An 11,343-nucleotide genomic window follows, 5' to 3' on the forward strand; every position below is an offset into this window, starting at 1 on the left:
TCGTGGCCCCACTTCGTTTTCTACTCGGACTTCTGGAAGCTTCGTGCAAAAATAGGATCCTGGGCGTTGATTTCGTCCAATTCCGAGAATATTTCCTTACTAGGATTTCTGAAACCAAAAACAGCAGAAAACAGCAAGTGCCTCTTCGGCATCTCGTCAATAGGTTAGTGCCGGAAAATGCATAAATATGACATATAATGTGTATAAAACATGTGAGTATCATCATAAAAGTAGCATGGAACATAAGAAATTATAGATACGTTTGGGACGTATCATTCATCTTGCTCCCTCTTCCTTGAGCGCTTCGCCATTGCCATTCTAGAAGAACATCGTGACCTCCATCGGTACCGCATCACCAACTAGGAGTAAAAGGCGTGATTGGGGGAAATTATCGTGCAAGGCCAATGACATCAAGGAGCTGAGATCTGCCGGCCTGATATCTCAATCTAACGATGATGTGAAGCTCCTTGGCTAAGAGGTACTTCCTTCTCCCGATGCAGAGTGGAGAATGGTTTTATATAGTATTTCTTCCGTGGGTTTTCGCTTTCTGTCCACGAGTTTCTTGGTGGACTTCTTTTTGTGTACGGCGTTCAACTACACCATTTCCCACCCAATGCAATTTCCCACATTGGCTGCTTTTTATCACAATGTGTTAGCGTTTCCTAGGCATCCAACCTCACTGGGGTCTATGGAGGCGCATCTATCAAGTGAAAAGGCAATCCGGACAAGACAAAGTTTATGCCATCGGTGGATTCGCGGTCTCCGTTAGATCGGAGACCAAGTACTTTGACTTCCAGATGCTTGATTCTGCTAAAAAACTGGTGATAGAAGTGGTTTTACGTCCGCGACCAACTCTTAGGCGATCACGATTGCAGACTCACGCCCTTCTCGACTAACAAGCTGAAACCAAAGAGGTCTTGGAAGCACGAGACATCAGAAGATGAGGAGGTGGAGGTCGAGGAGCTTCTGACCCGGGTCCATGAACTTCAAGATAAGGTGGACCGAGTCCACAATACCTCTACTTTTATCAAGCGTCGAGTGCAACCTCTTCATGCCAGGGTGCATACCCTATAGATGTACTCCGGGTCTCCGGCCCTTTGATCCTACGCGGATCTCGAATGCGGATTCTACGTGGATCTCGAAGTTTTGTGGCCTTGTTGCCCTCGCGGAGGATGGAGCCCCTGACGCAGTACCTTGTGCGGAGGATGGATCCCATAAGGTCACTCCTTTTACGAAGGATGTTGGGCATATCGTTGTCGTAGTGAAGCCGTCGCAGAATAGAGAAATGCTCAAAAATAGGATTAATTCATTTTGTCCATCTATCTTCTTGGAGGTAGATGGGACCCCTAAAATGGTTGTAATGTAATATCATTGTAATCCTAATGGATTTTATTTATCTCAAATGATATGAAAACACTTTATTTAATAGGTTAGCGATGCGCCGTGCACAAGAAGTGTCGGGTCTGCAGTATTCCCGACGCGGTTTTCCTTAGAGGCTTTCGTTCCCGGGCTAGCGCGAGCGCGACGATCACGAGCGTAACTCAGCATTTAGAACTTCTAGGGCCCACCCGTCATGTTTATAGTGGTCGCGGCAATGGATGAAGCCTTGTGGTGCTTTCGCAAACACACCATGTTAATGATTGATGTCTCAACCAACCGAGACCGAAAGAGGGAACCGATCCAATTTTGTAACCATCACTCATGCTTACCGCTAATGGTAGACACTTCGTGGAGAAAGTGACATCGATATGGGAGCTTGAAGCTTGGTAAACTGCACCCCTATGTTGTTTGTATACTGACGAAGCCACTAGCGCCCTCTTTCTTCAAAACTCAAGTCCATCATCCACGGGCATTGCCGTGGTACATCCACGTCAGCATGGTAAGGAAGAGATCGAGTGCCACCCAAGAACGACCAGCGCCGGATCTGGTTGCGTGGATGGGCGTGACATCGATGACCTCACAAGTGTGCGAGGAGGCTACAGCCCAACCGACACGAAGAACCGCAACAAAGGAGTCTCGCTGCCACCATCATCCGCACACGCAGACGAACAACAACGAGGGGAAATGAAGAGGAGAGGGGTGGTCACATCACATCTAATGTTAGGGTTGCTCCGTTCAAAAAGAAAAGAAGGTTAGGGTCGCCGCTGGAGCTGTCCTTGCGAGAGAGACACCGGGCCTCTCCTCACCGTAGCTCCCAGTAGCCCGATGAAGTTGGACAAAAATTTCTTTAGCGTGCAAACTATAGCGCACGCATACCCCTAATACGCTAATTAATCGCCCCATTTTAAGCCGAACCGCACCCAGCAACAAAGCTGTGCACACCACCTCCAAAACGGAAAAAGAAGAGACACGGCAGCATCGATCCATATCAGGTTGGCCGTCCAAAGAGGAAATGCCGGTCGCCTGTTGCGCGGCGATGCAAACAAGTGGCGGAACGAGGCAACATAAGCGCCTCGCACGTCCACATCATCATCCAGCACTACCAGCGAGGAGAAATATCTTGCTTGTCCTGGGAGGGGGAAGAATAGTTGGTGCTGTACTAAGTACGAATACAGCGAGACTAAAACTGTTGTCAAATAAGCAAGGCGTAATAATGACTGTATGGAGTATGTATATATGTGTATATTGGATTGTTAAAATTTGAGGGGAGAACAGAAACTATTCGGAAAAGAAGGTAGTGTAGGTGTGGGTGGAGATGGGAGGCAAGCGACTGGCATTTCCGCAGTGGGAAATGAATGGCGGTCGTAAAAAGCTGTCCCTCCCGTAGGCGGGCCCACCACCCACATCGCTGCAGCGCGGTCAGACCGGACAGCGCCACACACGCAACGCTGCGCCACGGGGGGCCCACCCGCCCCCGCCTCGAACCGGACTCCGACCCGACCCGCTGGTCCACGTTTCGCCCAGCCACGCACGCGGTCCGGTCGCCCACCGGTCCAGCACCGCCGAGCTCGCGGCTCGTCTCGCGGCTCGGCTTAGTAGTAGCTGCCGCGCTCCAGCCGGCTCGGTGTTCCTCTCTCTCTCCTCGTGTTTCCGTGGGTGTGCGCGCGGGGTGTGTGGCTTTCTCTCTCTACCCCCTACAAAGAGACCACCACCAAATCCGCCTACCCCATCTCCTCCTTCCCCCTCGCCCCCGTCCTTCCCATTTCTACTGCCTCGCGCTGCCGCTACTACTACTCTCCTTTCCTCCCCATCCCTCCCATCTCCGCCTCCCGCTAGGGTTTCCGCCCCGCCGCCGCCGACGACGCAGCCCCGCAGACATGCCTGCCGCCGCCATGGCGCCGCCGCAGACGCCCTCCGCAGGTACGCAAGCCTCCAGATCTGGTCAACCCGGACCTTCTCTCGACCTCCTTGGTCTTCAAGTTCCTGACGTTTCCGTGGTCGTTGTCCGAGCAGCGGGGGATCCCCTCTTCGACGAGCTCTGGCACGCCTGCGCCGGCCCGCTCGTCACCGTCCCGCGCGTCGGGGACCTCGTCTTCTACTTCCCGCAGGGGCACATCGAGCAGGTACACGCCACTTTCTCCCTCTTCTTCTTCGCTCAATTCCTCTCCCCCCTCGCGATTCGGCGCAGGGAGGTCGCTACGCTTCAGTTCGCGCGCTGAATTCTCACGCTCTCGTGTTGTTTTTTCTTCTGTTTTGTTTCCAGGTGGAGGCCTCCATGAACCAGGTCGCCGCCAACCAGATGCGCCTCTACGATCTGCCCTCCAAGCTGCTCTGCCGAGTAATCAACGTAGAGCTCAAGGTGCCTGCTCACCCCCTCCTTTTCTAGCCCGATTCTCGACCCCAATTTCGCTCTTGTGCAGAAAATTTCTCCGCCTTTTTTTGCGCGCCCCCGAAATTCGATTCGGTTCGCTGACTTGGTTCTGCCGAATTTCTGCCAGGCGGAGGCCGACACCGACGAGGTCTACGCGCAGGTCATGCTCATGCCAGAGCCAGAGGTAAGCACTACTACTACACCGAATTTTTTTCTGGAGATTTTCTCCGGCTCGAGGTGTTGATCTCTTCCCTGTACGAATTTTTCAGCAAAACGAGATGGCTGTGGACAAGTCCAGCCCCACAACGGGCGCCACGCCGGCGAAGCCGGTGGTGCGGTCCTTCTGCAAGACGCTCACCGCCTCCGACACCAGCACGCACGGCGGCTTCTCCGTGCTGCGCCGCCACGCCGACGAGTGCCTCCCTCCCCTGGTACGTCTGGATTCTACACTACCACTACAACCTTAGGAGGAGGAACTCGTCTCTGCCTCGCCAGCGTTTCTGAGGCATTTGCTGACCTGATCTACTTACTTGACACAGGATATGACCCAGTCGCCTCCCACACAAGAGCTCGTGGCCAAGGATCTGCACGGCATGGACTGGCGCTTCCGCCACATCTTCAGAGGTAAACTTTCTCTTCCACCTCTTCTTATTGTGTGCGAGATCTCTGCCAGTTTTACCTTGCCTGGTAGTATGCGAGTGTGATCTGCAGCAGTTGATCGATTCATCTAAGCATTTGGTTGTAGCTTAGGCGTCGGTGACTGTGCAATGCATCAAATCCGTCTATAAATTGGAAAGGGGTAGCTTGTACTTGATGTTGATGGCATCAATGATAATCCCATGATAATTGTGCTAACTGACTGATTGTTGCGAATCAACAGGCCAACCTAGGAGGCATCTCCTTCAGAGCGGTTGGAGTGTGTTTGTCAGTTCCAAAAGGCTTGTTGCTGGGGACGCCTTCATTTTCCTCAGGTATCTTGCTGTTCCTTTCCTCCATGGCATAGTCAATGGCATAGCAATTCTTGATCCGTTGCTGATGTGTTCTGCCCCATGCACGCAGAGGAGAGAGCGGTGAGCTTCGTGTTGGTGTTAGGCGGGCTATGAGGCAGCTGTCCAACGTGCCTTCTTCAGTCATATCTAGCCATAGCATGCACCTTGGAGTACTGGCAACTGCGTGGCATGCTATCAACACCAAGAGCATGTTCACTGTCTACTATAAACCTAGGTATGTTGGCGCGTCTAGCGCAATCTTGCTGTTTTATCTGTATATCCATCAATTCATTTCAGCTGTCTAATGTATTGCTTTGATTCTAGGACGAGCCCTTCAGAGTTCATCATACCTTATGATCAGTACATGGAATCTGTGAAGAACAACTATTCTATTGGGATGAGGTTCAGAATGCGGTTTGAAGGGGAGGAGGCACCAGAGCAGAGGTAACTATTGCATTTGATTTCCCTATAAATGTAGCTCTCTGTGCTTTACCCCTCAACAGCACAAAGGCATCATTTCTAACCTATTGTTTTCGTTGTCATATGTAGGTTTACTGGTACTATAGTTGGCAGTGAAAATCTTGACCAGCTGTGGCCTGAATCAAGCTGGAGATCTCTGAAGGTAACTATTTGACCACCCATTATTTTGTATGACTGGAAGATTCACATGCTTATGGAGGATTGCTTCTTCAACTTAGGTGCGTTGGGATGAGCCTTCAACTATTCCACGCCCGGATAGAGTCTCTCCTTGGAAAATAGAGCCCGCTTCATCACCTCCTGTTAACCCGCTTCCTCTTTCTCGGGTCAAAAGACCTAGACCAAGTGTTCCTGCAGCTTCTCCTGAATCATCTGTTCTTACTAAAGAAGGTAACTATTAGAAGGTCATTAGTCGTAGTGAAAGCTTGCTGAAGGTTATATGTTCCATGTTTGACACTAGGAAGTTTTGCTGCCATTTGCAGGTGCAACTAAGGCTGATATGGATTCTGCTCAAGCACAAAGAAATCAAAATAACATGGTCTTGCAAGGTCAAGAGCATCTGACCTTGAGGACCAACAACCTTACAGAGAGTAACGAGTCCGATGCCACCGTTCAGAAGCCTATGATGTGGTCACCGTCCCCCAACATTGGAAAAAACCATCCACTAACTTTCCAGCAGAGGCCCTCTATGGATAATTGGATGCAGTTGGGAAGGCGTGAACCTGACTTCAAGGATGCAATTTCTGGTGCTCAGTCTTTTGGTGATTCCCCAGGCTTCTTCATGCAGACTTACGATGAGGCTCCTAATCGTCTGGGTTCATTCAAGAACCAGTTTCAGGATCACAGTTCTGCTCGTCACTACCCAGACCCCTACTTATACATGCATCAGCAACCTTCAATGACTGTTGAATCAAGCACAAAGATGCAAACAGAGACCAATGAGGTGCATTTCTGGAACAACCAGAGCACTGTGTACGGCAATTCAAGAGATCAACCACAAGGTTTCAGATTTGATGAGCACCCATCGAATTGGTTAACTCCGCAGTTCTCCCAGGCTGAACACCCACGAGTGATCAGGCCTCAGGCATCGATAGCTCCTGTTGACTTGCAGAAAACAAGAGAAGGCAGTGGTTTCAAGATCTTTGGGTTTAAAGTTGATACTACCAGTGGCCCTTCTAACCACTTGAGCTCCCCAATGGCTGCAACACATGAGCCTCTGCTACATGCTCAACCATCTGCAACATTAAATCAATTGCAACATGCACCGACTGATTGTTTTCCTGAGGTGTCTGTAAGCACTGCTGGGACAACTGACAATGAGAAAAGCACGCAGCAAGCTCCGCAAAGTTCAAAAGACGTCCAAAGCAAGCCCCATGTTGCTTCCACCAGGAGTTGCACAAAGGTATTGCCTTGATTGCCATCTGCTAGTCTGTACTTGATATTAATATGTTTATATTGACCCTTGTTGCCTGTCCAATTTCTGCTACCATTTGAGAATAAATTTCCATTCATCAGCTCACTGCAAATTTCATGTTCTTGTGTAGGTGAAAATGGTATTAATTGTTAATATTTGTTTGCTATAAACATTTGCATTTTCCTAGTTCAAGCTGAATAATAATTGATATAAGTGTTTGTTTCAGGCTGGCTCATAATATATGTTCAATGTTCTGATAAAAATGTAGTTCCAAGTGCTCTATGCACTGTTGGTAAAGCTGCTGTGGTTGTTAAAAAAAGATATCAATTGATATTTGATTTGCTTGATCAAAAGCTTTTGTGTACGAATTGTTTTTGTTAACAGTTGGTCCATGCTTGTGGCTACTGTGTCTATGCATTTTCTTAAATACCGTGGAGATATTGTCGTCAAATTTGCTGCGCTTATCTGTTTATCATGTGTTGCTGTGTTATTTTCTTGGTTGATCTGTCCACTAATTTAGTATTGCTTAATCATGTGTTCCTGTGTTATTTTCTTGGTTGATCTGTCCACTAATTTAGTATTGCTTAATCATGTGTTCCTGTGTTATTTTCTTGGTTGATCTGTCCACTAATTTATAGACACCGTCCATGGTTTTGCAGGTTCATAAGCAAGGTGTTGCACTTGGAAGATCAGTTGATCTGTCAAAGTTCAGTGACTACGATGAACTCAAAGCTGAGCTAGACAAGATGTTTGAATTTGACGGTGAATTGATGTCTTCAAGCAAAAACTGGCAGATTGTTTACACTGACAATGAGGGTGACATGATGCTCGTGGGAGATGATCCGTGGGAGTAAGGCTCATATCTTGGCGCTTGCTTGATACCTACTTATGCAGTAGAATTCCCATTGCTAGTACTAAAATTACGTTATTTCCTGAACAGGGAGTTCTGCAGCATAGTGCGCAAGATCTTCATTTACACCAAGGAGGAGGTCCAGAAGATGAACTCGAAATCGTCGACCCCAAGAAAGGAGGAATGCTTGGTGGATGGCGACGGCACAAGCGAGAAAGCTCAGCTTCTGACGTCAAGCCATTTAGATAACTAGGTATGTGCGCCTTCTGAATTCATGTTATTGGTCAAGTTGATACTGTTTTCACATTTGTTTGAAAGATGCTTGTTATATGTAGTATCCACTTTTCCTTTTACCTTAGCCAGACCTTACCTTTTCCTTGATCTGCAAGCATGGTCACATGATATTGTTGTTTTTGCTATGAGAAGCATCACCGAAAGCGACTCACCTTTGAGTTGTTGGTGCAGGTCGTGTCTAAGCCGATTGAGGCATGAGGTGAGGTATCGCACGGGGAAGTGTCCTGCCCGCCATGAAGAAGTAACTCAGTGATGTGGTGATCGCCCCCTCCTTCCCCTTCTTTGGATCTAGTAGTCCCTAGGAAGTGTAGAGACTCTCTGCTTAATTGTTTATTCCGCTGGTTTGCTCTTGGCAGAAAGATTTAGGGCCAAGACTATTATTACCAATGCCCTTTGCTTGAACCGCTTGCTCTTTAGTTTGCTAGTACTCCCTCCGTTCTTTTTTAATTGACTCGAATTTAGTACAAATTTGTACTAAATCCGAGTCAATTAAAAAGGAACGGAGGGAGTACTACCCAAGTACCTGCTTGATGTAAATATTCTATCTATGTTAGCTAGCGTTAGTAAGTAAGTACCTGTATTAACCTACCGGCAGTAGCTATTCCGGGAGTGACAATGGCAGAACAATGGTATGTGTACGTCCGGTCCTGTTTAATGTATTAATGGCTATAGAGTGAGAGAGATCTGGTGGTGGGGCGTTGCTGTCTGTAGCGATCCAGGGGTGCATGCACGATGTTCACTCTGCACCACATACATATCTGGTGATTGCTCGATCGGATACATACATTGAGTAGTGGAAGGCAAGTGTGTCCGTCCGGTTCAGTGCCGCCGGTGGGTCCTGGGCGGTATAGTGCAAATGGAGGGTGTTGGTGTGGACGTTTCGCTTGCCACAACTGGTGTTTTTTGGCCGATGACAGGAACGGTACAGTGGTGTTGGTGTTGGGTTGCCTGGTTGGTACAGGAACAAATAAATTGGTAGGAGGGAGGCAGGGGCGTGTGCGTGGTGGTGGACTTGTGGTAGTGGTGGCGGGCGCTGGTTTGCTCCCCTTGTCTCCGCCCTGTTTCCCTTCCCATGGAAAAATCATATCGCGGTGGAAAGCAAGCCACACCACATCCGGTCGCTCTCTTGTGGAAAAGAAATGGCCATATCGTTCGCCACTTGGTGCCGTGCTAGTGCTGCCGGCGAAAGATGAGATCGATGGTGGTGCTGTTCGGTTTCGCCTTGTCTTCTGCCTGTACATGTACATCGCGCCTGGTCCACTTGTGATACGCGTGTTGATCGGTTGCTGGGAAGAGAAGTCGGACGCCAGAAAGCCGTGCCGGTAGTGCAACAGCAACGGCCCGTGGCAAGGTTTTTGTTGTGTGCAAGTCTGTTTCGGCCCCTTCGTCGCCGGCCGGAGAGGATAGGTCTGGGGCGGACTGGTGCGGTGATAAGAACGACCCAACGTAACGGTCATGTTAAGAGTATCTCTAGCAGATCCGGTCAATGTTAAGAGCATCTTTAGGAGATCCTCCTAAATAGCTGGACCTTAAAACTCGTATACACACTGCAGAAAATCTGTTATTCGGCGGACTACTAAAATTTGATCCCGGTGTATATGCACCAGCTACGTACAAAACATATTTCAAAAAGATAAAAGATTTAGGAAAAATATTTCGCATGTAGAGTAGCATATTCTATGTGCGCACATAAAGTTTCACATAAAACCGATAATTTTTGTGCCAAGACAAAACATGTGCCGGAAAAATGGATTATTTTAGCATCAAGATTTGTTTTTTTACACGGGGCACAAAACTTGTCGGTTTTGCTGAAACAACTTTGTGAGCGTGTAACATGATATACAAAAGATTACTTTTTATTTTTTTGATATTTTTAAATATGTTCAAAATGTATCTTCAATAAAGGGTGCATATGCCGCTCGGAAGGGGCGATGAAGGCCGAAGCCCTCACTCCTCCGCCGCTTTCTCCGCCCTCGCATCCGTCGATGAAATTCGCTGCCGGTGAGTGTAATCGACCTCGCCGCAGCTAGATCCAAGCTCCCCAGCGGCAGATGGTCTCTGGGCGGTCCTCGAGCGGTCGGGAGGGGGGGAGGGGTCCTCGAGCTCTCGTATGGGTACGGCCGCCACAACGGGAAGACGGAGGCAAAAAGGTAGCGTCAGACGCCGAGTGCCTCAGCGGCTCCTGACGCTACATCAAACACGACGTGATGCCGCCGCCTGCCTTCTTACGCGTGAGTCCCGCCGCGGCATGGCCGCCTTGCGCGTGTCCGCCCCGCTGCCTCCTCCTCGCGCGCGTCGGTGCTGGTTACGCAGGCGACTACATTGTCGACGACGAGCTCAAGGGAGTCCTCGCCGTGCTGAAGGCTGGTGCCATGATGCACGACGACTTCGTCACGAAGGTGGAATTCCCCATTGTCGTTGGGCTGCTCGAGAAGACGACGCGTCAGTAAGCCGAGAAGGAGGAAGAGTGGCGCCATATTGCGAATGAGCAACCGTACAACGCATCGACCTCGGTAGCGACGGCGAGTGAAGCCGTCGCGGAGACATTGCCGCCACGGCATGGGCTCCGTTGAGCATCCCTGAGCCTATTTGTACATAGAATGCCGTAGCGGCGCATTTTGTTAAGTTTAGAAGTTAATTTTTGTGTATACCACGACTTGTAAGATGGAATTGTGGTGCAATTTGAACGGTCTAAGTCGAATTGAAATATTTGTCTCTCGTTTTTTTTTTTTTTTTACAATTTTAGATAGCGTATCTGGATTGCGGAGGCTTTTTCTTAAACCTCAAGTCGCAACTTTTAAGAGGTCCGCTAGAGATGCTCTAACTTGGATCATTTGAACGGCACGTCCTTGTGGGAGTTGAGCTCATTCTAATTTTACTGTCTTCTCTAGTAGATCATGTAAAATCCCGCGATTCTGCCCGCTCTTTATTATAACAACATCAGAGAGAGTCGATAGAAGTTAAATTACTACCTCCATACCGGATTAATGGGCAATTACGCACTTCGAGAAACAAGTTTGACTACTAATTTGGTCAATAAAATATAAGATATATATGAAAAAAATTATATTATTGAAAACATTTTTTTAATACGAATTCAACGGTATAATTTTTGTGGCATATATCTCATATTTTGTTGACCAAATTTATGGTTAAACTTATTTCTCGAAATGCGTAATTGCCCATTAATTCGGTACGAAGGTAGTATGCTGTTGTCACGACTCACGAGTGAGTGGAAGTTGGGTGGCACTATTTCCCGGGAGTACGCGGCACGGCGCAACCAACTCAACTATGGAGGGTGATTGTACTGTACCCCTGGCTTGAGCAAAGCTTTGATCAAACGGGGGCCTGCCTGATCCTGAAGTGCGCTCAACAACGGCTTTGACTGGACTCTGCAGGCCGGAGCGTGACGCCGGCCACGACGGCGGAGATCAACTGACCGCCCTAGCGATCGGTGGATGGATGGACTGACCACCGAGGTAGGGAGAACGTGAAACTGGTCGCCGACTGGCAGCCCCGGTCCTGCGCTTGCGCGCGTGCCGCGGCAGCGCGCAGCTGCCCTCTGTCT

General features: G+C 48.9%; 1 protein-coding gene across 1 annotated transcript; it reads left to right on the top strand.

Annotated features, from left to right (window-relative positions):
* Positions 1-3,257: 3,257 nt before the first annotated feature.
* On the top strand, positions 3,258-8,177 carry LOC124660369 (auxin response factor 4). The gene is made up of 15 exons (XM_047198177.1): positions 3,258-3,300; positions 3,394-3,503; positions 3,644-3,739; positions 3,879-3,935; positions 4,021-4,182; positions 4,291-4,375; positions 4,632-4,722; positions 4,811-4,975; positions 5,065-5,184; positions 5,290-5,362; positions 5,439-5,607; positions 5,700-6,619; positions 7,291-7,481; positions 7,572-7,734; positions 7,947-8,177. The coding sequence occupies exons 1-14, from the start codon at positions 3,258-3,260 to the stop codon at positions 7,732-7,734; spliced, it is 2,445 nt and encodes an 814-aa protein (XP_047054133.1). The 3' UTR covers positions 7,947-8,177.
* The last annotated feature ends 3,166 nt before the right edge of the window (positions 8,178-11,343 follow it).

The sequence above is a fragment of the Lolium rigidum genome, chromosome 6, assembly GCF_022539505.1.
Source record: "Lolium rigidum isolate FL_2022 chromosome 6, APGP_CSIRO_Lrig_0.1, whole genome shotgun sequence".
Taxonomy (NCBI): domain Eukaryota; kingdom Viridiplantae; phylum Streptophyta; class Magnoliopsida; order Poales; family Poaceae; genus Lolium; species Lolium rigidum.